This window comes from Centruroides vittatus, unplaced genomic scaffold (genome assembly GCF_030686945.1).
Source record: "Centruroides vittatus isolate TY-2023 unplaced genomic scaffold, ASM3068694v2 contig_549, whole genome shotgun sequence".
Taxonomy (NCBI): domain Eukaryota; kingdom Metazoa; phylum Arthropoda; class Arachnida; order Scorpiones; family Buthidae; genus Centruroides; species Centruroides vittatus.
The window spans coordinates 4,118,003-4,143,929 of record NW_027122325.1 but is presented as its reverse complement, the minus strand read 5'-3'; the positions used below and the strand labels follow the sequence as shown (position 1 = coordinate 4,143,929).

Below are 25,927 nucleotides of genomic sequence, written 5' to 3'. Positions count from 1 at the left end.
TATATGGTTTTATCAAAAAATCCTACTTGTTTAATATACATAATATACTTGTCAATGTACAGAATTCTTTACTCAAATTTAATCATTATAAAGAGTAATAATTAAATAAAATAACTCCTAACATATTAATTTCACCAATTACAGAAAATATTTCTTACTACAATGGAACCTGGTTTACTAGAACTGAAATAACTCAAAGTTATTTTCTTTCCCCAATCATCAAGAATAGGAATCATGTTACAGGTTAATAAATCAAACTAGTTAACTCAAATTCATTGAACTGTTTAACATGAATGGGATTTTGATGCAATACTTTCATAAACTCTCCAAAATTTTAATTTAAATAAAATAATTTATGTTTATCTATTGAATAAACCAATCAGAAACTTTCTACGAAGCATGGGAACCACATACAACTGAAAATAAACATCGTATCTTGTGACAGCAGCAAAGTGGTGGCTTCCAGAAAGCATGTGACCTAGATACTGTGTCATTTAAACCTGCTTTCTTTTTGAACATTTTTTTGTTTTATTTGATTGCTGATGGATTTCTCTGATTAGCTGACATAATAAATAAATGGATTTTTGATAGATTAATTTAAACAAACGATTATAGTCTGTAAAAATTTTAACCTTTGCAGCAAAATTTAAATATATAACAATCATAAAGAATGATATGTTTGTGATAAAAAATAATAAAACCAATCAGTTCTAAGTGTGAGATATCACAATTAAAAATCCTTACTAAGCACTTAGGAGTGAATGAATCAACCATTCAGAAAGGCATTTCTCAGGAGATTATTTAACCATTTAGTTAAGTTCTTTTGAATTTCTGGACAACATCAAGAGGTTTACATTGACATGACGATTCTACATAATGATACCCATAAAAATATTGTATGACTATTTTATTATGGATCACCAATAAACCAATGTACAAAATCTTAATTTTTAGCTCATCTTCTATAACTTCAAACTTTTCAACCTGATGAATTAGTTGGAAAAAAATTGGACAAGTTAACTAGGTTCCACTGTACTAATATTAAATTGTTATTATGAAGACATACAACAGAAAACTATAAATTTCACATGATTACATTGCAATAATTATTTAATTTTCTTAAATACTTTTAATATTAATCATCAATAGCTGATTCTAATTTTTCATAAAAATTATCATATCTAAACTTAATATATCTATATACAGTGGGTGATTGGCTAACGAACAGTTCGGTTAATGAACACTTTTGCGAAAGATTTTTATGTCCAGACAATGAACACATGTTCGGATAACAAACACCTCACAGAACAAACACAAGAAGAAGCAACATAAAATAATGAATACCAATTGGTCTTTCCTTGTCTTCAGGCAACAATTCAAAACTTTTGGTGTGAAGGAGATGTTGACAGCAACGCTCAACCCAGTATATACTGATCAGACAGTATTCCTCCAAACTTTGAAACTCTCCCTTGTAATTCCAGCCTTTTATTTTTCTGACAGAAACAATTCTTTTATAGTATTCGTGAGAGTGGGTTTTTATTTTCGAAAGGTGAAAGTATAATAGCAAAGGTAGAGAGTAGGCAGAAGATGTCTGATGTTGCTGGGCAGTATGGCTTAAACATGTCTACAATAGGCCACAGTTCAATCTTATCTAAGAAAGATACAGTATAATCAAGAAGACTCAAGCAGCTTAAGAAGTAACAAAAGTCACATCTGAGAAATAACATTGAAGAGCTTATAATGTAACCTGAAACTGATTTGATGACAGAAAAACACCAAGAACTCTGAATGAAGAACACCAAGAAACTCGGTGAAATACATTTTCTTCTGAAAAAGATGATTAATGCCGATATCTGCTATTAAATATCTTTTGAAGAAGTAGGAGGATGTCAGAACAACGGTCTTAGAATGGCATCCAAACCAGGTTGAGTTTAATAGGCTCAGTGATCTCTACAGTTACAATGCTATTAATTACTACTAAAAAATCCTGAAGAGAGAAAAGCAATCGACATTAGATAGATTCTTTAACCCCCACAAACGGGAAAAACATGACTAATAAAAATGCAAGACTGTGTATATATGTATTTTTATTATTACATATAAATAAATGTAGTAAGAAAGTATATATTTTTTATTTTTTGGGGTCTCCAGAATGAATTAATCAAATTCCCATAAAAACCTATGGTAAATCGATAATCAGTTAACAAACAAAGTCTTGGAATGGATTATGTTTATTAACTGATCATCCACTGTATATAAAGGAGGATACTTGTTTGTTTGCTATACATTTGATTTATATAACTACAAAGGTTATCTTATGTAAGGGTTTATCATACTGAGTGAGTAATCTAACATATTTTAAATTAAAAATTCTTTATTCCTCTATTGTGCAACAATTTAAAGAATTTTTCAAATGTGTTAGATTGGTCACTCTGTTTGATAAACCCTTATATAAGATAACCTTTGTAGTTATATAAATCAATAAGCTAATAATCTTAATGTTTGTTCTTACTTTTTGCCCACAAAATGCCGGGCTTACCTGCTAGTTATCATATTTTAGAATTCATCCAAATATTCAATTAAAGATAACTGTATATTTAAAAATTTTAAATTCATTTAACTAACCTGAATTGTTTCCTTTCTGTCATAATCTTTATGAAATTCACCATTGCTAAAAATATTTGAATATTAAATTATTTTCATGAATACTTATATTCAATGCAAATATTTTTAAATAAAGATATATGATATTAGTTAAATTACATCTGTAAACAAAAGTTACTATAGAAAATACTTAATAATTAACAGGACTCACTATTTTATGTGAATTTCTGCTTACACTAGGGGTCATGGAATGTATTGGTTGCATCTGGCAGGACTTTAATGTATATATTAGAAAACAGTAATCTTCATAAATTTTATAGACCAGACTTTATGTAAATGACATAAAATACACTGAGGAACCATAAAATAAACTCCAATAGTATATAAACAAAACAATGAGAGCAGTAAAGCAATTGAAACACTTCAACATGTTAATTGAATGGATAATAAAAAGAACATATGGATCAATAAGGTGAAAACATTCACCAGAGCCAGAATGCCTTTGAATGTGTTCACAAATGAAGAAGTAAGGAGCTGAATGAGAGCTAATATAAAGAATGGTGAATTTATGCCAGGAGTGACTACTACTAGGAAAAGACACAATATTTCCTGTACTGTGGAGACATGCAAGAAAAAGTGAATAAAATGGTACTGTTCTCACCAGAATGTTTTTACCAGGTGGTCAACGAAAACTGTTGGGCAAACCCCCTCATATACATAAATAAACCTTGTTCTGTCTTGAATAAAGTTATTGACAAGAACTTTGATATCTTGGTTTAAAATCTGTGATCCTGTTGTTTTAGAATTGTTATCATTATTTCTTGTTTTTAAAAAAAACTAAGTAAATCAGTCTGATTTTATTTCTTTTTATGTTGCTTATTTAAGGATTTTTATGAATTTTCAATAAAACAAAAAGTTTTCACACATCTATGTGAATAAAATGTATTTACATACTGTAGATGTGTAAAAATATTTTTTAAAGGTATTCACACAGACGTGTTAAAATAATTTCAGATATATTCACAAAGAGGTGTTAATTGATTGTGTGAAAGAATATATATTTGTTTAAATTTTGAATGTATTCTGCTGAAAGTACTAGTTTGAAATATAGGACATATGCTGAAAAATTAAAGGTGTATTATTTATTGTAAATATTCCAGTTTTACCATATTAATTATATTCATTATTTTTGTTGCTTATGTTTCTATCTCTGAAAATCAGTGAATTCATTTCTCTTGGTATTCATGTTCTCCACTCAAAATTTTCTAGGTGCTAATTAAAATGTAAATTAATAGTATTTATTTTGCATGGTATTCTCACATAATGTGTCAAGAATACATTTTGCTTGATTTCCATTATATGAATGATAGTCCTTTCCACAAATGTAACTGTGTATTGTGTTCAAGATCAAATGCTACTAGACTGGCATCAGCTGCTCCAATGGCATCACATGAACATATTACTTTAGTCATAAAATTCACTAGCATTTTGTAATCTACATGAATATGATTATGTCCATATTTTTAGTTGTGTAGGGTATTATGAGTAAATGGAATCTCAAACTCTTTTGCTTGTTCTTTATTCATTCAGCTCACCTTGCTAACATTTTGCCTGTCTTTACAGGCTTCTTCAGAGCTTGATACTGCTATGATGATAAAAAAAAAACTTTGAATAGTCAGGAAAAAATTTAAATGAACTAAAAATTGAACTTAAATTTAAAAAGCCATTCATTTTTGACAAGTAGATGTAATTAATATATTTCTGTAATTCTTTTCTTCAAAATTTAAGTTCAATTTTTAATTTATTCAAATTTTCTTTTTTGACTCTTCATTGTTTATTTTATTATCATAGCAGCACAAAGCTCTACAGCATCCTGAAGAAAACAGGCATAATATTAGCAACATGAGCTGAATGAATAAAGAAAAAAAAAGTCAGTTTCCAATTACAACATCCTATACCTATTTGGATTCTATAACATAGGAACCAAATAAACTATCTACTATACACTACTTCTTCTTATAGGCCTTACTATGTACTATTTTTCTCTTAGCAGATAACATCAAGATATTTGAATATATCAGTGTACACAATTCTTTGATTTTATAATTGATAAAAATTATTGAAATATGATTGAATTGCCTCTTTATTATTGCCTCAAATTGCTTTATCTGAAACAAAAAGTCTCAGATTTAGAAATTGGAAAATAGAAGTAATTCTCTGCTTTCATTCTTTCAAGCAGAGAATTATTTCTCTGTCGAACATTGTTTTCTGAAGAATAAAGTCACTGTGTCTTGCCTTAATATTAATAAACATACTGTAATACATACTGTAGTATGTTCCTCAATTTCTGGTATTAAAATATCTTTTTAAATTTCTGATGTACAGTATATACAAATAAATATATTAATGAATATTATTTATAATTTGCTGTTGTTGACTGTATTTTTTTGTTTATTTTTGATTTCTTAAATCTGTGCTATGTAAAATAATTTTTCACAATTCTTCATAAAAGTCTCTAATATTAAGTATGATTATGGACTAACATTAAAAGACAAACAAAATTATATAGAATACAATATTTGTTATATAAAACAGATTGCATAAAAAAATTGTTTCAAATATAATTTTATTTTAATATAATAAAAATTAACTTACTTGTAATGTTTTATTGACAGAGGTTCTGGTAATATTTTCAATTTTTTACAGAGTTTTTTACCATCCCTAAAAAACATTGTTTAGTATAAAAATTTTTAATAAATTTAGAAAATTTATCAAATTATTTTAAAACCTTAATATACCTATATAGCTAAAAATATTGATAATAATATAATTATATATATTTATAGATACATGACAAAGTGAGTTCAAAAGGTTCCGGATCTAACACTACAAAGAACACAATTTTTTAGATAGACGAAATTAATAAAGTAGAAATATACATCATGTTACACAACAATTTATACTTTTACTTGCAGTTGTTGTCTAAATACCATTATGAGCCTTAAGTGAAACTGGCAGAACATTACAAATAAGAATCAGAGATTATTTATATGCAGTTAGGTATAATTATCTCAACTCAGTGATTGCCACACAATGCCATCATGCAGGATGCAAAATCTCACTTAGCAACATCAAAATTCTTAAAAAGGAGAAAAATCATCAAAAGAAAACTTTATGAACACCAAAAATTCATTAAATTTGTAACATAAAATAGAATGAATTTAAATACTGGTGATGTGTTAGTGAGATCTGGCAACTATTACTGCAAAAATGAGGAAAGTTCATTTTAAGATGCACTCACACCATCTTCTCCCTTGTTTCAAACAAGGGAGAAGATGGTATTGTATTGTATTGTATAACTGTCCCATTAATTGATACTGGTATAGTGACACATTTTAACTCATGTGTTTTAAAATTTTTTTGAGTATTTTACCCTTTTGTATTATATTATTTTACCATAATTTTTATTTTAAATTTTGTATTTTATATTTTACAGGTAAAGCCGTTTTATTTTTAGTAGTATTATAAGTTTATGATTCAATATTTAATTTTATATTTAAATTATATATAATTTTAAATTAATTTTAATAATTTTTATATTTATATTTTATATACTAATAAAAACCACTTTTTTATTTTTTACAGGTTTTATTCATTTTAATCATCCAGTTGTCACCCACAATACATAAATTATAATTATCTGGAGAAATATTAGCTATATAGTGTAATTCTTATTTATGTATATAATATGTTAAATAGCTGTAATCGATGGTATAATTTATAATCCTATTTTACCAGATCTGTATAAAATATAAATGATGAGGAAGAAATAAGCTTGAAATGCATTTCCATTCTTTTAGTTAATAAAGTCTGCCTGATAACACCTAAGAGTTCTTGTGTGATAACTTCTCAAAAACAATTTTATACGTTCTAACTTTAAAGAGAAGTTCTTTACTGTTTTTACAGCACTGTTTTGGTTTTGAATTTTCATAAAAATCAAAATCATGGATCCATAACTAAGACCAACTCATCTCTACTGCAAGCACAACCACATAAGCAGACAGCAATGTAAGAAGGAACTGAACTGATCAGAAACAAAGTAAACAACATTTCACTTTTACTTTTAAACATAAGATCCCCCTCATTTTGGCAAATTTCCCTAATTAATGTCTATAGGCTTATCAAAGATGCTACTCCACTTTTTGTGGCTGTTGCCATATTATTTTTTCTATTGCAAATTTCTATGTGACTGCTTTAATTTCCCCTGAACCTTGTCTGTGCAAGTGGACATATTCTGCGCACCTGCTTATTAAAATTAAATTTGTGAAAATGTAAAAATTAAAATTAACTGATTTGATACAATTGTGTGGTTTAAAAAATTGTTCTCTAGGTACAGCAACAAAAAATAAAATTGGTGAATGCATATGAATATATATATATATGGACATATCATCAGCAAATGAAATCAACAAGGAATAGTTGGACATATCATCAGCAAATGAAATCAACAAGGAAGCCAAAGAGATAAATTCACTGACTTTCCCTAACATTTTCTGAAGGATAAGAAAAATACCTGACTTTCCAGGTGTGTAGGAACCCTGTAAAAGTAATTATTAGAGAAATGTTACTTATAGTGACCTACTTCCCTGTGTAACACTTAGGGCTGCCAGTGCAAAAGTTTCTGACAAGGAATGCAAGGGCTTAGCTAAACCAATAATAAAGAGCAAATTGTGGGGTGACCTTACTTGGGGTCTGGTGATGAGAATCATCCTTGAAAAAGTTTTGAAAATTTTAACATATCTGCTGCTGCTAGCTGATGTGCTATTGTATTGTGATCTTCATATGACACAGTTACATTACCTGGTAGCAATATGTTAACAAATCAGTGAAGGCAGATTCCTACTTTGTCTGAGTACAGGCTATTTGACATTTCAAGTAATTGGATAGACTACAGTAATTTTTGTTAAGTTATAGATTCTTATTAAATTCTGTAGACAAACTTAATTTGTTGAGTGTAAATGAAGATTTATTTTATTCAAATGTCATCTGTTGTAGGGATCTCAACAAACTGTTCCAAAATCTAGCCACAAAACTCAATTCTGGTTTTAAGTGTTTTAAATAATAAATTCAGTATAGGAACATGGTTTGTCAGTTTCAAGTTTCTGCTGCTTGTTTTATTTCACTGAAAATACATCCTGTAGTTTCAATTCCTAATACTGGTGGTGTTACATTGTCTACAGTACTTTACATTGATAAATGCACAGATATCTAATATAATAGGGCTTTAATATCTGAAAACTGACATAATATGACATTTCCTTGCTGATTTTTTAAATGTAGCCATTGAAATTAATAAGAAATCACCTTGATTTTCCTGGATGTAAAATCGTGTAAGATAGTGTAATTAAATACAGTTGAACTTTGTTAATTTTAACTTGGTAAATTTGAATTTTTGGATAATTTGAATTTTACAAATTCCCATTAAATGTAATGTACAAATTATTTGTTTTTTACTTGAAACATTACTACAAGTACTTTCAACAAATTATAGATTGACTTCTTCAGGCATAGAATAATGGACTTTTAATAAGATTCCATTATAAAAGAGAAACGTTTACTGAACTGTAAAACAAACGTACTACACCTTTTTAAGTATCCGGTAAGAAGTTTTTATTAGTTTAAAAACGTTTTTGGCTGCGTTAATCAGACTTCGTCAGTTAAACGAATACCAAAAACAAACGAAATTCGAAATTGCAAAAAAACAGCGTTCGAAATTTACAAAAAAACCGCGTCTGCGCATTGACGGGTCTAAGCTCCGTTTTCCGTATCAAAACGTAATGTTATTCGACAAGAGACTTCCAGGCCAATGATAGGCCGTCTGCATCCCGGTGGTTGATGCAAAGCGTAGATAAGTGCGCCTTATGTATTTCCATTTTTTCCAAGTATTTGATAGCCTGCCTGGATCGAGTGGCTCTTACAATGGAGGCCTTATCCCAATGCACCGTTATATCTTGTTGTCTAGCAAAGGTCTCTAGGACCGTGCTGTCACTGCCACTGTTTATTGAGTATTTATGCTCTTTTATCCTCTGTTTGAGGTTACATAATGTGGCGCCTACGTATACAATGTCGGTGTTAAAACGATCATCTTTTATCGGTATAGAATATACCCCTGTTAACTCACTGGAGCGATCTCTCCTCTTGTCGTTTCTCAGTAGTCGGTAAACCGTTGGATTGCGTTTGTAAATTACGCGCAAGTTCTTCTCTCTGGCCACATTTTTGACAACCTTATTAAGAAAGGGCATATAGCTCAACACTACCGCTTTCCGTGAATTTCCATCGAAATTTCCATTTTTGGTATTCGTTTAACTGACGAAGGCTGATTAACGCAGCTGAAAACGTTTTTTAACTAATAAAAACTTCCTACTGGATAGTTTTTATTAGTTTAAAAAGACAATTTTTAAAAGGTGTAGTATGTTTGATTCCATTATTCTATGCCTGAAGAATAATGTTTAGAGTGAAACATAATAACACTGATAGACAGTATTAGTACTTTTCTTAAAGTTTTTGGCATCACAAAAAGCAATTTCAAAACAAATTACTTGTTTAATTCAAATTTTTTTTTTTTTCTAATTTTTGGATAATTTGAAGCTGGAATAGCTTCATATTTAAAAAATTACTACTTTGGAAATTAAAACTTAGTTCACACTAGACAAATAGGGAAAAGCAAATGCAAAAAGTGAAAAATTAACTTGAAACTGGTCTAGACTGCAAAAAGTGAAAAGTGATTGTGAATTTTGATCAGGCAATCAATTACAAGAAAGAAAGAAAAATTATCAGTAAAAACAAAACACTTTGGACATTGTTTTTAACCACTGTTGCATTTTTGTTGCAAAAAATGAATGATATGTTAAAAAGAAAGAATGTTGAATGAGAGAATAGTTTAAAAGATATGCATTGCAAGAATATCATGCTATTTTTTGTGACTACTCAGTTGTGTGATGATTTTGTAACCTTAATAATATACTATCTACATAATTCATTTAATCATTAGAATAATTCAGGCTTAATTGTCTATATGTACTTTCTATACTAAAAAATGAAATTATTTAAATAATTTAATTTTTTAGTATAGAAAGTAATCTTGTACTTAATTTAATAATTAAACTGGCCAATTAATTTCACAGATATTAATTAATTGGCCAATTCTGGTCCAATAGTTAATCTAGCCTTATCATTTTTTCATTAAACAGAAAGTGTTGAGATAGCAGTTGATATAACAAATCAACTCTCAGAACTTAAAAATAATGCAAATAAAAAAGCAAATAATGTAAATAATTAAATATAACTAATTTAATAAGAACTTTTACTAACTGACTGACTAATTTTAACTAAGAATATTTAAAATATAACTAAGAAATTTTTTTGTTATTTCACAATTATAAATAATATTACATAATATAACATTAAATATAAACAATTTTCTTACCCTCCACAATCTATATAAGCTAATGTTGCTTGTCCTTTTATTTCTTCTGCAACAATTGTATATAACTTCAATATATCTGCAGAATCTTTAGCTGTGAAAAATAAATTATATTTGAATTACAGATCAAATATATTTTCTAAAAACTAGAATGAACAAACATAAAAAAAACTAAAGCTGGAAAATTTGAAAATGCTATACAAAGAGGCATGTAAATACTATATATTAGTGAAATGGGTATTTGTAAAATCTGTGTAAAAATATAATAATTTACAAGTTTAAATTTCCAGAGTTTGATGGTACAGTAACTAACAATTTTCAGCAATGTGAATAAAAATTTTCCTGATTTGGTTTTTGCAATAAAATTCTAGAATATATTATATGTATCTGAATTAAAGGTTTTATCTGTACATTGTTTATATACAGAATAAACTTAAATAATAACACATTATTTTCAATTTTGTGTTGTTTTAACTTAATTCTTATTAAATTTTATTTAGCTTAATTCTATATTATACCTAATAAAATTAAGAACTTTTTGAATATATCATATATAAACTATAATAAAACATTTCAATTATGTTTTTGTTTTTAATGGATCTATTAACAATATAAAACAATATTTTTACATTAAATTAATTTGCATAAATTATTGCTAACTATGGAGTGATTCATAAGCAATATGCAATGCTTATCAAAATAAATTATCATTTAAACATTAGAATAATATTTTTAAAAAGTAATATTTAATTTTAAAAATATTTATAGTTAAAAAAATTAAGGAACCCCATACAAAAATGCATCGACCAAAATGGCGATTATATAGAAAAATAGATAAATGTTCAAACTTTAAAATGATATGAACATTATTGAAAATAAACCTTTCTTTGTATTTTTGAAAAAATAGGAGACCCTACTTTTGGAATTACCCTCATAAATTATCAAAATTTGAATCATTCAGAAACTATATTTATTTAGTGATATATGTTTTATTATTATTATTATTAACATTTTTAGAATATATTGACAATAAATTATATGGACTAAAATTTTTCCTCAGCATCATATGGAAAAAGAAAAACTCTTTTTGCTTACTCACTTTCTGTGCTGGGCTTTTTATATTATTTTGTATAAAATTTTTTATATTTATGCATTCATTGTCCAGATATTTCAATCAAATTTTCAAGGCCATTGTATAAAAAACATTATTGTACAATTACATATTGTGAACATTTAATTATATCATTAATCATTCCATCATTTAATGCATTTCTATTCTTTCTCCAAACAATTTATAGTCATTCAGGGATAAACAGTTCAAACTTGGATTTTTCACTTCAAATAATATTTTTCCAAAATAATATATTTTGAATTTTTTGAATACTACTCATTTCTTTTAATTCATAGATGAAATTAGTAACTTATGTTTAACAATATAACCATAACAACAGACTGCTAAGCAAAACTGTAAGACATCTGAATGAAAACATTTAGATGTCAGGTTTTGGGATGTTGACATATATATACATTTAGATGTCTTGTAATTATTTTGTTGTTTGTTTATTGTTAGTTTAAATTCATTTTAAATCACATTAACACTTGTCTTTGAATGAATATTTTATAAGTACTGTATATTCCAACGTATAAGACGACCCCGACTTTTACAGTTAAAATGTAGAGTTTGGGATATACTCATCGTATAAGACTACCCCTCTTGCACACCAAATAAAAGTAAACACATGTTTGTCATCAAGCAGGAAAAATTCGGCGGAAAAACACACTTGCGACCATCGTGAGCATCTTTTTCGCTATCAATTCTTTTCTCCCAATAATTTTTTTTATTTCAAGAAAAGGATCGATTCTAGCCCGATTTTGAAACGAGATATTGCAACATACCAGCCCACCTTTGTATCCTATTACCATACCACCTTCTCTGCCTTTCAGATCTCACTCATGCGCTGCTTCACTGCAGTCCTCAGGAGCGAGATCTGAGAGGCAGAGAAAGAGGTACAGTAATAGGATACATACAAGGGCGGGCCAGACAAGTGAAAGATGCGTGTTTTTCTGGGCACAGCGCCACTCTATCTCTATCCATACCCTGGGCTCCCACCAACTGCAGCACCTGCCCTATAAGACGACACCCAGCGTATAAGATGACCCCTTACTTTTGAGAAGATTTTCCTGGGTTAAAAAGTCATCTTACATGCCTGAATATACAGTAAATTTCTTACAATTCCACATTTATTTAAATATAATTTTTCTAACAGTTTTTGTAGCCTATTTATTATTATTTTTTCCCTATTAATTTCTTTATAACATACAAGCTTTAATAATTTAAGAGTTATTAACTATTTATAAATGTAAAACCAAATTTTTAAAAATTTACAAAAAAGTTCAAAAACAATACATAAAATATTTTTTATTAAAGTAATTAATTTAAAATAAAAGTTTGTAAAAAGTTAAATGGTAACATACTTTTGTTTTAGTGTGTTTTTCATTTACTTCTCTCTCTTGTTTTTTAAAATATAAATAATTCAACAAATTATTCAAAAAATGTTTTTTTTTGCATATTATCATCAGTTATGATAAGTAATCTTCAGTTTCTTTATCATTACTTATGTATATTAATATATGATATTTATTTCAAATAATACAAATGTATAGTGTAATTCAAAAGTTTCCATATACAATAGACTACTTAAAGAACACACTTGTGATACATGTGTGTGCTACATAACATCAGATGTACTAACATTTGTCGTGAGTGGGAGGAAAATATTCATATGTGTATTCAGTGGGAGAAAATATTTGTGTATTCAGTTTATTAGTGCTTGCTTATCATATCTCATTTATTATAACAAGATATGATAAGTGAACACCAATGTAAGATGAACTCTTTTCCTATGTGTGGAAACTTTTGAATCACCCTACAGATACAAATATATGTATAAGTATATAATAAATTTTTTGAATAAAATGAACACTGTTATTGAGGTAACTTAATTCTAACAAGCACTATATCATTTGAAACTAATTTATAAATAATTATGTATGGAATTTTTATACAAACCTGATTTACTATATAATACCATCACATTATTTTTTGTACGCAGAAGTTTCTTAAAATCCTTAAAATCTGTTACTACTTCAACTAGAGATTTACTATCCATTTTTCGGGAAGTACATTGCAATACAGCAAGAAGAATTAGCTTTAAAAATAAATATGAGTATTAAAGATATTTTTTATAACCTTAAATTAATTTCAAAATAAAATTTATAATACTAAAAGTGTGTAAATTCTTATTGTTATTAAACCTCAAACTATTTAACTTTTTCTTAAGTTTGGAAAAAATATTAAATTTGTGGACATTAATTAATCTTCTAAACTTAGGGTAGATGTACCAGTTTTGGTCAGTGTACTTAACATAAGAAATATTAACATATTTAATAATTTAAATATATTTTGCAAAGAAATATTTTAAGTAAACATAATTTGTATTGGACTGAATATTTGGCATTATTCAATATTAAGCATATTCAGACACAAAGTAAGTATTCAGTGTACCACCAAATACTAAAGATATATATTCAATATTTGGACCAAATACTTCCTCAAAGCTGAACTATTTGGCTGAATAATCTAATTTTAGTTTAGGGAAAGAAAAGGATGAAAAAACAATAAAACATAGAATTAAAATATTTAAAATCTCAAATATTTAAAAATGTTATTATTTATTCCATTTTGAAATAAATATAACTTTATTAAATGATCTTGAGCAAATATTATTTATTAATATTGTAATCACAATTCTAGAGTGAACTGTAATGACATTAAAGTGTTTAAAACAAATTTAAATATATAATATTAAACTCTCTCTCTTCTTTTCTTTTGTAACTTTCATAACTATAGAAATAATCCCTAGCTGAAAAGAAAATTTATATTTGTTATGATGTGACAAGGTTTAATTTGTTAATCTATCAATTACAAAAAAAAAAAAAAAAGTACTATACACTTTCTCACATTCCTCACATACATATTTCAGATGTTATTGAATAAATTAATTAGATACCTTCTTAAAAATTTTTCTAAAAGCATTATTTATTTCAGACCAGTGGCATAGCTAAGGGGGAGTGTGGTAGGTGCAGTCTGCACCGAGCCCATGGAAAGCAATAGGCCCATGGGGGCCCCAAAATCACAGGAAAGAAAAGACCCAAAAAATTTTTCACGCCAATCAGAACAAAGCAAAATTTGGCATTTGGCTGCTCAAGCCCTATTACACAGGAAAACCAGCAACTCAACTCTAATCTAGTTATACACTATATAAACTACTACACAAAAATATTTTAGTTTGTTTACGTAAACAAAACAAAAAAATACCTAATGCATCATTCATCAAACGAAAGAAATTGAATGTCTAAATGCAACGTTTTTAAATTTCTGTAAGTACCTATAATAACTTAAACAAAACAAGCAGACTTTTCAATCTCTTTCTAACTCTTATGCAATGCCTTTTGACAAGACTAAAGTTATCTCGCTCACTCTATCGTGATTCATATGCCATGCGCCGTGGCTGAGCCCTGAGCCAATGTAAGTTTTTAAAATTTAAATGTATCCCAATATTATTTGTTTTACCTCTCACAAAACAGCATAAATAAATTCAAAAGCTAAAATTTCCAGAAAAAATTACTTGTTTTTGTCATTGATTATCATTACGGAAAAAGGACACCCCTGCCGAAAAAATTTTTTTGGGGCCCACAAATCTGGTTCCACATCAGGCCTGGAAAACCCTAGCTACGCCATTGTTTCAGACATGAAAAATGATAATATAATGACAAAAACAGAAATTGTAACATTATATTTATTATGTTTAGATTAAGTTACTGTTCATTTCTACAGCATTCTCAAAAAATTTTATTATAATCATCATCAAACAAAACATTATCAAACATATTTCATTTCCAATGTAAACAACTACTGATTAACAAAACATTATGATAAAGCAACTTTCATATAAATATTGAAAATTATCTCTATGATAAATATCAATTAAAGACAATGCTTAATATTTTTAAGTCTATTATAATATAGTTTTTTTTATGAAACTATTTCAGTCTTGTACTAAGCAAATAATGATTAACATCTTTATAATTGGAAAAAATATTGATTAGTTTAATTAGGTAAATTTAAAAATTAAAACTCACATCATTGAAACTACTATTTTTAGCTTACTTTTAGTCTAGATTTACAACTTTGAGAAATAAATAATTCAATCAAAAAATTCTGACAGACCCTGGAATTGAGAGTCTGTTTAACAAAGCTTCTTTGTCTAGTGAGAGAAAACAAAGCAATTTAAAGTCTCTGAAACAGTTGAAAATTTACTTTTCTGGAAGAAAAGGAGAGTGCATCAATATTAAGGATCTTATTAACAATGCAACAATCTTTTTTATTCCAGCAAGTATATTAAATTAACAGTTGAGACAAATGTTTTCGAACAGAAATTTTAAGGATCTTAACATCATTTACACAGCATGGAAGTTATGTTTGAATCAATTTGGGTTATTTTTTATTCTTTGTATTTTTTATTTATTATTCATTTTATTTATCTTGCATTTTGATTTCATCCTACTCATTTTTTGTACCAGTGTTTTTGAACTATGTAACATTTAAACTTTTATGGAGATGTTATTCCTCCATTGGAATAAGCTATTTCTAAGGAGACATTTATTTACAAGATACAGTATCTGAATTTCAATCAGTCCATTACTGGAATATTCTTTGTTTGAAAAATCTGAGCTAATGTATACACTGAAAAATGATGTTCTTTTCAAAAGATATTCCATTTAGAAACACTGAAGATGGCCTTTAAGATGTTGAAAACATTCTGATATTAAGATTTGGGTTAATATTACCTATGGTAGCGAACATGGTGGCTCATCTCTGAAACAGTGGGGACGCATGTTCTAACCTAACCTATTCTAATAAATTACCATAATTATTGCCAACCAAATTATTAGAATATGGGTAATTTATCAGAATAGGTTAGGTTAGGTTAGAATGTGTGTCCCCACTGTTTCTGAGACGAGCCGCCATGTTCACTACCATAGGTAACATTAACCAAGATTTGTTGGCTGAAATTAAAAATTAATGTTTTAATGTCAAAAAATGTTATAAGTTCTGAATGTATGTAAGAAATATCTGTTTAATGAACAATTTACATAAATATTTTATTACCATATAAACTTCGTTTGTTAAATGAGCTTAATACTCAAACAATATCAAAATAAATTATAAAGTTAAATTTTATTAATATTTATTCTTTTATTTTTCAAATCAGTTCTGTAACTTTTGTATCACTCTAACAACTTGTTTCATTTAATTATTTTCAAATTGCTACAAAAGTACTAGCAAACATAATTTTTGATTATTTTAAACATTACAGTTTAAAATAATCAAAAATTATGTTTGCTAGTACTATAATTTTTTCTTTTACATAAACTAATATGACATTTTAGGAATTACATGAAATTTACTCTTGGATTCAAACATATTAAGTGTAATATAAATATTAATGATTGATTTAATTTCATTCTGATTAAATAAAAAAAATTCTTGGAATAATTATTTACACATTAAATCAATTAATTACTGAAATTACAAATTAAAAAATGCATTCAATCAGTAATGAATAATAATCCAAATATAATTTATAGGTTATAAACAAGTAAATAAGTATAAAAGTAAATATTCAAATTAAGAGAATTTTTGAATTTGATAAAAAGATATACTCTCATAATATTAAATAACCATTGAACTCTTCTTTATTCTCATTTTCTTATTAATAAATTAAATAATATTACTTTTTCATCAATATGTTAAATTATTTAGCTGATATATAAAAAAAAATTAAATAAAAATGATTATTATTATATTTAAAATCTCAATTTACAAGGCTTTTTTTATAAAAATTTTTTCAATGATTTATGTAAATTGATTTATTTTAATATTAAATTTTAAAATGTTTTAAAAATTAATTAAAAAGCTTTCTAAATGTTTTGCATTAAAAATAACTTTGAAATTAATATCATAATTCTATACTGTAACTTTCAAAAATATTAAGGAAATTATAAAATTATATCAAGCATACTTTATTATATATAGACTAGTAATTGAGTCAGTTTTTGTGTAAAATTTTAATTTACAAAATTAATAAAATAACTTTAATCATATATATATTTTAAAAAAGCTTCAAAAAATGTATTGTTCACATTCAATCATTGACAATAATCATATATTATCTTTTAATTTAAATTCAAATTGAATTTTAATAAAATTTTAATTGTTTTTGTTTCATTTATCAAGTTTTTCCATATTAGGAATATATATATTATCTTGCCTTTTATGTAAAGTAAGATAGGAAATTAAAATTTTGTCAGTTTTTTATCAATAAAATATTTCGATATAAAATTCGGTAATTGAGGCACTATTAATATTCATAACGCAAATAACTAACTACTGTAATAACATGACAAATTTTACTATTTATTACTCCATTTCGATAAAAGACATTAAACCAAAGGCCGAAGCAATAAAATAAATTCATCAAATATAAACTTTTTTATATTTTTTCACCATATTTTTAAAATATGTACCTAATCCTTTTTTATTTATATGTTGACAGTAGAGTATTCAATTAAAAATAATGTAAATAATATAATTTTACGAATTTCTATCAATGTGTATGTTTTCGCTTATCGCCTTGACAATGCCAAACGTAAACACTGTATACATTAAGAGTAAAAAAAAATTAAATTAAAAAATAAAAAATAAGTTTTTCATTGAATCTTACTAAGAAAGGCATGAATGGTCCGATGCCTCCAAAAGTCATGCTTGTTGGAATGGAAGAAGCCATGATTACTGCCACGTCTTGGGGCTATTGACGTAAAACTGATAATGTACTGTACGTTTCATCATATGAAGAAATCGATCGAAATAGTTCTATTGATAAATGTAATTTTTAGATTCAACAAAATTTATAAGTGGATATATATATTTATTCTCGTGTCTTTTTTATTTTAATTGTTTATTTTTTTTCTGCCGATTTTATAGAAAAATTATTCAGTATCTTAGGATGAATATGCAATTGAATTAAGTTGCTGATTAAGATATAATGTAATGTGTAGAATGATAACTGATAACCTTGAATTCTCAAATTCATAAGTATTTATAAGCGATATTTAAACTATTTTATATCATTTTGTAATAAAATAGAAACCGTGTTAAGATACGATGCAACAAAAATATTTTGTGAATTTAATGTTAAATGATTCATTACTATAAATCTCTAAAATAAGTTAATTTTATGTAACTATTCGTGCAATACCGTGTTTAACATCAATGCCGTAGTGTTGAATTAAAATTACGCAAAAAAGAAAATAATAATAATAATAATAATTTCATTTGAGTCAGTTTTTGTGACTCATTTGTCAACTTGTAACTACAAAAATTAAACCTCAACAAAATATATTGATTTAAAATTTCATTTAAAACAATACTATTTCATTAATACATAAGACATCCTCATAAGTATAAAACTTGTCATATCTTATGTGATATAGTCTCGATTATTCGATATTCAGTTCTCTGGCCTTCCATTTTATCCGACGTATTTGATCGGGATTTACAAATATTAAATGATGAGGAAATCTGCGATGAAAAACTTGTTTCGTTATAACAGTAGAAACTATTGCCCTTTAAAAATATGAAATGTGAAGACATACAGGAATTGCAACAGGAAGTCTTTGGTCCTTGTTTCAATTGTCTAGTAATCTCTGAATAATTAAAAAAGAAAAAAAAATGGTTATGTTTACAGCGGTAAAACCGTCGTAAACCCTATATTTTTATAGAAATATCGTATTCCTAAAGAGTAATTGTTTAGATTTATCTAGCCTTAGACTGATTATCGTATACCTTCGTTATATGAAATATCGCTTATATTAGAGAGTATATACAATATACGAATTTCCGTATATACTTTTCAAGTATATACGAAAATTCGTTGTCGATAGACTAGACTAGACTATACCTTCGTATACGATAATCAGTCTAAGGCTAGATAAATCTAAACAATTTGTAAAATTACAAATAACCAAATTAACACAATTTTCTACGGACGCTCATGTTTTTTTTTTTTTTTTAACTCTTTCCGCCCTGTGGGCACTAAGAGGGCCTCTTAGTAGGCCCATTATGGGTTCGGCCAGGCCCACAATGGGGCGACCGGGTGGTGAGGGACGGGGCCCGACATATCCGAGCGGACCCCCCCCCGAAAAATTCCTGGGGATTATTCGACCCGTTCGGATTCGATCCCGGGGTCCCCCAGATCGGTAGGCTGCCACCTTTACCGCTCGGCCATCCGGCCGTCGAACGCTCATGTTTGTGAGTAATACTGAGCATAAATTATTTATGGATGTGTCCAGGTTCAGCTCACAAAAAAGATAATACTCTTATTCTAAGAGACATGCATCTTCTAGCTGAATCTGCATACCCACTTGACACCTACCTTTTGATACCATTTAAAGTTAATGACAACTTATCTATGAAGTAAAGAACACTTCAATAAAGGATTAAAATCGGCAGTATAAGAAGAGTGGAATAACATCTTCGATTTCGCAACCAGGTCAATTCCATGAAAAGACGTCTGAGTGCTGTTTGTTTGTTTAGTTATGGTAACGCAACACTTGGGCGATCTGCCTAAGGGAAACACCTTCCGGGACGTCTTTTTAAGGGTAACTACCCCCTATTCAAGCAATACAGACGTGGAGAAAACCCGGAAAACTCCACGTGGCCAACCCGTCCAAGCGCGGCGCAAACCCCAGTGTTCAGAGTCGGAAACCGTTTGGCCAGCGGTGGGCTCCGTCTGAGTGCAATTATAGACTCAAAGAGTATCCAACAAAATATTAATGTGCACTTTTGTTGTAGTTTTAATGTGTTTACTCTTATTATAATTTAGACGCCTTAACCGACAGATTTTATAGTACTGTAGTGCTTCAAATTTCAAAACAACGTTAAACATTTGTATGTGCTATATTATGAGGAGCTGGATTTTTCTTTTAACTCTTTCCGCCCTCTTTTTTCAAGCCCATTATGGATTCTGCCAGGACTACAATGGGAAAACCAGGTGGTGACGGACGGGGCACGACATATACGAACGGACCACCCCCGAAAAAATTCCTGGGGATTATTCGACCCCTGGATTCAATTGCGGGTTCCTCAGAGCGGCAGGCTGCTACCTTGACCGGTCGGCCATCCGGTCATCGAGGTGGAATCGGGTAAAACGTGATACTTAAGGAATTTTATTTCTGTACAACTTTCTGTAAGAGAGTGATCATAAGAAAGTGCAGGATATTAAAGTCTCGTATGTACCGCACTTCTTTAAAAAATGAAGAATTGCATTAAATATATTAATAATTAAAATCACACATTTCTAGGCCATTCGGATTTCCCATTTACTCACCTCGTTGTATGAAATGAGTAGAGAAAAATGGGATAGGTTTTGACTTCAGTGTATAAGGCGTTTTAATAGCTATAACAGAACATGCAACAATAGGTGCGTTTACTTCTGAGCTAATAGTGCTACTTCTGAACACTGGAAGTGACGTCATTAGCATGTGTATTCGTGCTTACATGTCCAGTTCGAAAGTAAACGCGAACACTAACAAGAAATTTGGCGGTTTCCTGCAAATAATATTGCCAAAGTTGCTATTTTAATTAAATGTTACGTTACAGCAAGAATTACTTGATTCCGTATCGGACGAGGATGATCTTATTGTGGATATAATTGTAGAAAAAAAAATGAAAGAAGAAAAAAGAAAAGATCAAATAAAATAGTTAAAAACTTTTTTTGAAGCACTGTACCTTTTTATAATCCAACTGATTTTAAGCATCACCTTAGACATACAAGAAAATCTTTTGAAATCATCTTTAAAAAGTAAGCCGAATTTTGGACACAGAAAAATTACTTCCTCTTGAAGACGACCTGTGTCTCTTCAAAAGCAGCTTTTTGGACATTGGCAAATCAAGAATCATTCAGGGCAGCGGCAGGTGAGGAGAATCGCCGGTTGGCGTCGGTGACAGGCTCTCTAGATGGGCACAGATACGGAAAACTCCGTGCGTTGACACACACGTCTTCTTGCTTCCGAAACTTCTCGGAGAGTCCTTTGTCGTGTCCTTCAAGATCGGCATTATCAATCTCCGTTCTCTTCGTTTTTGTCTACCTGATTTGTTCTACATCCCTCCTTCCTGCTCCCCGATTGGTCCCTCGTCTGTCCCTAAGCGAAAGACGACAGCCTGTTCGGGCCACGAGAAAGATCTGCTTCGAAGAATCTACTTGACACTGTAAGACTCGGAAATTGCGTTAAAAGAAAAAAATGTAAAATTTGTTAAGCTCAGCAGTAAAGAAAACAAGTTGTATAAGTTTGAAGTTGGCGACACCAGACTTTAACGTCGACGCTCATAAAGGGTGCATATACTTTTCGTTTTGTATGGATCGATCTGTAAAATCGGATCAGTCCTTGTCACGTGATACAGATAGATTCTGTCATGGCGGAAAGTATACGAGTAGAATCGAAGATGGCGCAAACGTTTGTTAGTTAATAATAGTCTCTGCTTGTTAGTTAACATATACTAAATTTTAAAAATATTATACGTATAATATCTTTGAAATTCTGTATATGTTAACTAACAAGGATCAATTAATTAAATTAAAATAATTCATTTTATCTCTCGATATTAAAACTGTAGTTAGAACTAAACGACATACGCTGTTATGAATTATCGTTTATTTGACAAAATTGTTTGTGCTCATTCATACGAATTTTTAAATCGTATTACTCTGTGAATAAAATTGTTTTCCACAAAATAAAATTTAAAAAAAATTTCACAAAATTAAAAAATAAAACTGCAGAAAAGATGAAAGTGCACGTCATAGATTCTTGTTGTACAATGTAGCAAAATTGTCTCTAAATACTTATTTTTTCATCTCAGTTTATCGGATATTTTAATAATGATGTTTTTACTTGCCATTTATAAGTTTTAAATAAGTTTCTTTGTCAACAATCAAACGTGTTTCTTCGTTATTTACTGCTTAACTTCAACCATGGAAGCCGCCATCTTTAATCTCTTTTATCCGATCCAAACGATCCTACCCTCCGCTCGGATTAGTTTGATCGCGATCCAGTTGATCCTAGATGGCGTTTGTATACGTAAATAGAGATTGATCGGATCGCAGTAGTTCCTTTGTATACACGATTTGAACGATCGAAGTGATCTTGGATCAGTTTGATTCCAAAAGTATATGCGCCCAAAGAGTAGCAGGAAAAACAAAATTTTAGATAAAGAAAATTTAAAAAGAAAAATATTAAAAATTTAAGACGCAGTTTAGAAAGCAAAACGAAACTAGAAAAATTTTTAGAATGAGCGTGGGTGTCATCGTCATTGATTAAACGCGATCAGAGTCTAAAAGATGGTGTCGGGTAGACCATCTCTAGCCGACCTTTCCCGCGCCCTAAACGGAGCTCCATTTACACCTGACAGGTGGGAGATCAATTGGGAAGCGAGGAGGAAAAGGTTTAGCCAATTAGCAATGATTCGATCCTGAGAAAATTATAAAACCTCCGATGCCAAGACAAAAAAGGAACTTCCTCTCTAGAATACATCTGTTGTGATCGTCGCCCTCTTCCACTTTCTTTTTTTTTGTGCTTCAGTTCGCCGCTATTTTGTGCTTCTCTTATCGAATATTGACTCGACGTCGCTCCGGACTCCGCCAGCGTTGAAAAAGAACAGGGAAAAGAACTCGTGAAGACTCGTAAACCACGCTTTGGATTTCCGAACATCGACTTAATTGTGTAAACATTGTCTCTTAAATAAACGGTTTCCTTGTGAAATACTTGTCTTTTCTGCTCCTCAAAACCGCCACCCGCATACGCATACCTTAGCCATCCCGACGGTTGGGAATAACCCCCCCCCCATTTCGGCGAACTTACAACACCATCCGTTAACTCTGGATGGAAAGTGTTAATGGAACTTTGGAACTTGCGCTCATATTTTCCCCCATTGCTGTCTAGTCTGTAATGTTTTATAATTTTAATGACACGACGCGATGTCCCTTTTTGTCATTAACCTTTCCCCTTATCAAAATTTATATGTTCTAATTACAGTAGAGAGTCGTTAATCCGAATCAATTGGAGACTGGGGTTGTTCGGATAACTAATTTTTCGGATAACAGATTATGTACGAAAAAATATAACCTGTCCGATGTTGAAATTTTTCTCCGTTACGTGTCGCTTCGTGTTGAATTTTCGTCGATTTTAAGCCTAACGAAAATTTTTATAATAATAATCGAGGCTATTGTATCGTTAAAAATTATTTTTTTATTTTGAACAAACAAAATATATTGAAAAAAATAAAAATTTAAAAATTATACTTTAGAACAGCGTTTCTCAAAGTGGGCGATAACGCCCCCTTGTAGGCGGTGAGTAAATCTAGGGGGGCGCTGGAGGCAGGGTACTGAACGGTGATCAAAGATAAAAGTTCCCTTTCCTCTGTCAAACGGATAAGAGGAAACATTGCATTTAATGGTTTCCAGATGTCGAGAACAATGTATGGTAAGGGCACAAAGTGTGAGATTCATAGAAAAGTTTTCCTAAGAATATTTCCAATCCTTTCTCACACGGGGGGCGTTGGGTATAACTTTATGGAACAAAGGGGGCGGTGGATCGAAAAAGTTTGAGAATCACTGCTTTAGAAGTAAATCTAGTATCAAAAAAGTTCGATTCAGCACGACACAATCCGACTGGAAAGCGTTTGAATAACCGACGTTTCGGATAACCGGTATTCGGATAAACGACTCTCTACTGTATTTGTTTACGAGCGCCTTATCAAAGGTCCATCTCTACTGGAGGACGTTCGTTTACAATTATTAATCATTTACAATGCGTTCTGTTTTACATCAATAACATTTTTTCTCGTCGCGGTTTCATATGACTAGCACAGCTAATCCGATCTTTGATCGGTTTTAACAACGGAGGTTGTTTTTCTAGTTTTGTTTTAAAAATTTTCTAATAATAAATTTTTAATTTCAACCTGTTTTTGAGACTTCACACATATGTAAGTGAAAATTCATTCAAGTATACAAACTTACATAATTTTGGATTATTATTAATGCTGTTCGTTTCTTTACGATTTATTTAATGCTCTGTGCATAACACTTGAAGATTCCAAACGCACGTAAGGTAAACTTCACTTTTAATCATAAACAGTAAATCGAACTTAATTTTTTTCACACGTGTTTACGAAAAAATTCATCTAAAGCTATTGAACCTTACCATAAAAAAGACCATTGTAAACATTTTATGCAACAAATAATTGAAATTTACCAATAAAAATACTTTCAGCCGTTTATTTTTCCAAAAATAATTTCATTTTCATTACTTTGTACAGAAAGTAATTTTTTCATGTGAGCAGCCATATTGAATTAGAGCAAAGCTCAACAGTGAACTAACTAGCACTCCCAGCTTACTAATTCCGTTAAAAATGACGTCACACAACTCCAATGAACGCCAATGAGCGCGGCGCTCGGACAAAAGTACAGGTAACCTCCGTATAACACGGAAGTTACGTTCCAAAAAATTGCCGTGTTTTTTTTTTTTTTAACTCTTTCCGCCCTGTGGGCACTAAGAGGGCCTCTTTTAGTAGGCCCATTATGGGTTCGGCCAGGCCCACAATGGGGCGACCGGGTGGTGAGGGACGGGGCCCGACATATCCGAACGGACCACCCCCCGAAAAATTTCTGGGGATTATTCGACCCGCTCGGATTCGATCCCGGGTCCCCCAGAGCGGTAGGCTGCCACCTTTACCGCTCGGCCATCCGGCCGTCAAAATTGCCGTGTTATGCGAATCCGTGTTATACGAAACAAAGAACTAGTACGAAAAGGGAGGGGTTAGGTTCCAAAAATTAAAAAAACATGCTATTATATTTTCATAATTAAGATAAACGTTTAAGATATCTTTATTAAAATTTTCTTAAGAAGTGATACATGTTAATATAAATTAAACAATGTTTTCGTCGTCATCACTAAGCACTATTAACCGAAAATTTTTAATCTACGTAACGGTCCCAACGGTTCAATGCTTAAAAACTGGTGACGGAATAAAGCAAGTATGGAATAACGGTAAAACATCTGGCAAGATTGAAAGCAGAACCGTCGAGATCTGGTTACACTGAGAGAAGTTTCGATAAAGACTACGTGTATCGACAGAAGACGAGAAAAGAAAATTTACATTCCGTACTTAAGTACTAATAGTTCACGAAAATTATGCATGAAAATCTGATTGTACGAAAAATGTCAAATGAGGTATCTTTCGCACTTAAAAGCTTTATCACGTGTATTGAACGGGGATTTCCCTATTTTCAAATTAGACAAAGTTCGCTTTTAAAAGTTTTTATTGCATTTCATGTTGTACGAGGGTTTTACCCAATTCTCGAACCGTGTTAGAGTGAATCCGTGCTATAGAAGTGCCGTGTTTTACGGCGGTTACCTGTATACAGGTTGAGCCTGCTGATAGTAAAATTAGCTCAGAAGTAAACGCATCCAATATTCTTATAAACGGTAAAACCTTTATTAAGCCTACGAAATAACTAGGCTACTACAAATGAATGGAACTTTTGCAATCTTGGTCTGTATTTAGAGGCCGATTATGACCTACTACCTAATGCGCGCGTTTGACCGATCATGTTTAGCGCGCGAGTCAACTTGTCAGACTCGCGCGAATCAGACGACCGTCAG

General features: G+C 29.9%; 1 protein-coding gene across 2 annotated transcripts in view; it reads right to left on the bottom strand.

Moving 5' to 3' along the window:
- LOC136978720 (protein disulfide-isomerase A5) overlaps window positions 1–18,090 on the bottom strand; it is a 55,934-nt gene extending 37,844 nt beyond the window's left edge. For both annotated transcript variants that reach the window (XM_067274507.1, XM_067274508.1), the window contains exons 1-5: window positions 17,935–18,090; window positions 13,158–13,296; window positions 10,091–10,181; window positions 5,260–5,325; window positions 2,626–2,671 (exon numbers count right to left, since the gene is read on the bottom strand). In XM_067274507.1, the coding sequence (XP_067130608.1) occupies window positions 2,626–2,671; window positions 5,260–5,325; window positions 10,091–10,181; window positions 13,158–13,296; window positions 17,935–17,997 (405 nt within the window). In that variant the 5' untranslated portion in view covers window positions 17,998–18,090. The remainder of the gene's footprint in view (window positions 1–2,625; window positions 2,672–5,259; window positions 5,326–10,090; window positions 10,182–13,157; window positions 13,297–17,934) is intronic.
- Window positions 18,091–25,927: the final 7,837 nt, after the last annotated feature.